The sequence below is a fragment of the Protopterus annectens genome, chromosome 7.part0, assembly GCF_019279795.1.
Source record: "Protopterus annectens isolate FY-2018-M chromosome 7.part0, PAN1.0, whole genome shotgun sequence".
NCBI classification, from domain to species: domain Eukaryota; kingdom Metazoa; phylum Chordata; order Ceratodontiformes; family Protopteridae; genus Protopterus; species Protopterus annectens.
The window spans coordinates 475,222,018-475,224,888 of record NC_056739.1 but is presented as its reverse complement, the minus strand read 5'-3'; the positions used below and the strand labels follow the sequence as shown (position 1 = coordinate 475,224,888).

The window sequence follows — 2,871 nt, the reverse complement described above, 5'->3', positions numbered from 1 at the left end:
TCTGACTGATACCTATGACATTCCTAGTGTGTCCACTGTAGATCACTGAAAAGTCTATGTCAGTAGGACAGTTAAAGCTACACAAACCTTAATGCTCACTGGGATGGTATGTCCATGAGACCCCTAGAGTCTATGTTTTGGTGCCTGTGCTCTGTTATCTTCTGTATGACATCCCTATCCAAACAGGCCTTTAATTTTTTGGTCAAGCAAGTGGAAGTGACTTAGGTATTCATAGTACTCTACATTGGCATGGAAGACCATGCCACACTCCAACATGGGTGCTAGGTCTGACAGTGACCTCTAATGTGTTTGTTTTGCTACAACTGCTGATGTCACAAATATACAGTGTCCTATGTGTCTGCAATTCCTTGGATTTTAGAACGGGTAAAAACCATGGTGCATTATCCCTGCTTTATACATTTCTGAATTGCTTTGCCATGTTAATATCACTTGCATAGTCACTGGCTATCATTTATACTGGGAATTTAATTTCCATGTCACTATGTGGTCATAGTACTGCCACGACTTAGATCTCTGAATTGCCTCCTTCTCGTGAGTTGCTAGTTTCCAAGCTTTTTTACACAAAGCAATGTACTGTGAATAAATACTGGCCTATATTGTCTTATTTATTTTATTTATTTATTCATTTGTTTATTTATTAGAAGCTAACAACATTTTTCAAATTGGTCTAAAATGTCAAGCAAGTGAAACTAAATTGAGAAGACAGACTATAAGGCATTTAATCATCAAAGCAGTAGCCATCTGCTGGATGTGGTTGCAACACTATTTGTTTATGGCAGTCACAAGAAATATGCTGCTCCTTTGCTCCTTAGTATGCAGATTAAAAATGCCACAATTTACGAGATAGATACTAGTAGTATCACAGATATCACAACTGACAATAACAATGCCATCATTTAAGAGATGAATACTGGTTATAATATCGCAGATATCACAGTCAACACTTAAAATACCATAATTTAAGAGATGGATACTGGTTATAATATCATCAATATCACAATTGACACTAAAAATACCATCTTTTGAAGGATGGATACTGGTTGTAACAGCATAGATATCACAATTGACACTAAAAATACCATAATCTGAGGGATGGATACTGGTTGCAATATCATATATATCACAATTGACACGAAAACTACCATAATTTGAGGGATGGATACTGGTTATAATATCATAGATATCACAATTGACACTTGTCTTGGTATGATATAAGAATTAAGCACAGATTACAACTGGTAGCACTATAAAATGTATATATAGGGACTGCATTATACAGGAATGTACTGTAAGGATTGTTCAGCAAAAGCAGGACTAGGTGTTTAGTGGAAGGTTAGAAGCAGTGAGATAAATGGCATGACTTCTCCTGTTAGCATTCCTTATTGCCTAACATTTTCTGTATTTGTTTTTGTTTGCGGATAATACATTTTTCATAGCACTATCAGACAACAGATACAGTGGCTAACAATAATTTTTAAAATCATATGATAAAAAGATAGGCTGTGATAATGAATGCAAATTCATGTACCCTAATTCACTTTTATTTTTCCCCTAAGATACTGTGAGCTGTATAAAATGTACAGAGGATTTCTGGTCCAATGATAAGCGAGATACTTGTATTCCAAAAAGCATGGAATATCTATCCTATGAAGACCGCATCGGAGTTTCCCTGCTTTTTTGCTCAAGTACCCTGAGTGTTTTCACAGTTTCAATTCTCTGCATTTTCATTAAGTTCAAGGACACTCCAATAGTCAAGGCTAACAACCGTGAGCTCAGCTACTTTTTGTTAGTGGCCCTTGCACTCTCCTTCCTGTGTTCCCTATTGTTAATTGGTCAACCCATGAAAATGAGCTGCATGTTTCGCCAAGTGGTGTTTGGTTTGACATTTTCTGTATGTGTGTCATGTATTTTAGCTAAAACAGTCACTGTAGTGATTGCCTTTAGTGCCACGAAGCCAGGGAGCAGACTGAGGAACTGGGTAGGATCCAAAGTATCCATTTCCATTGTTATTATTGGATCACTGGTTCAGGTGATCATTTGTTGTATTTGGTTGTCTGTATCTGCTCCATTCCCAGAATTCAACAAGACTTCAGAAGATGGAATGATAATCATAGAGTGCAATGAAGGTTCAGTGATTGCATTTTGGTGCATGCTGGGATACTTAGGCTTGCTAGCCATTGTCTCATTTGTGGTTGCCTTCCTGGCCAGAAACTTACCTGGCAGCTTCAATGAGGCTAAGTACATTACCTTTAGCATGCTTGTGTTTGTCAGTGTGTGGCTGTCATTTATCCCTGCTTACCTGAGCACCAGGGGGAAGTACATGGTAGCTGTGGAAATATTTGCCATCTTGGCTTCTAGTGCTGGAATTCTGGGCTGTATATTCCTGCCCAAGTGTTACATTATAATACTGAGGCCAGAACTGAACACCAGAGAATATATGGTAGGGAAAGATAACTCCAAAAGTCTATAGCAAACAATATAAGTAGCTACAGATTTTTTTAAATAATTTCAAGATACCTGAGTTTTATCACAGAGCTACTTGTAGAATATCTTGATTACTACCTTAGAATTTTCTAGTATGTTATTATTACTGCTGTAGAATTTGTTGGTGCATTTTATTATTGCAGTCTTAGAATGTACTCGTATATGTTGTTATTAATACCTTAGAATGTGTCTGTGTATGGAATTATTATTATCTTACAATGTACTAGCACACAGTAAATAGGATCCAGTGTGAAACTGCTACCACTGATCCCCCACTATGAGAATTATTTGGATCAAGGACAGCTAATGGAAGAATTAATGATTAAAAACAGTCCCATTTCACACAGCTGAAGTAAAACTTTTCTG

At 37.0% G+C, this 2,871-nt stretch overlaps 1 protein-coding gene across 1 annotated transcript in view; it reads left to right on the top strand.

The window, feature by feature from the left end:
* The window catches only part of LOC122805992 (extracellular calcium-sensing receptor-like), a 304,623-nt gene extending 302,120 nt beyond the window's left edge, over positions 1 to 2,503 (top strand). The window contains 1 exon segment of the mRNA XM_044076233.1: positions 1,578 to 2,503. Coding sequence (XP_043932168.1) covers positions 1,578 to 2,503 — 926 coding nt within the window.
* The last annotated feature ends 368 nt before the right edge of the window (positions 2,504 to 2,871 follow it).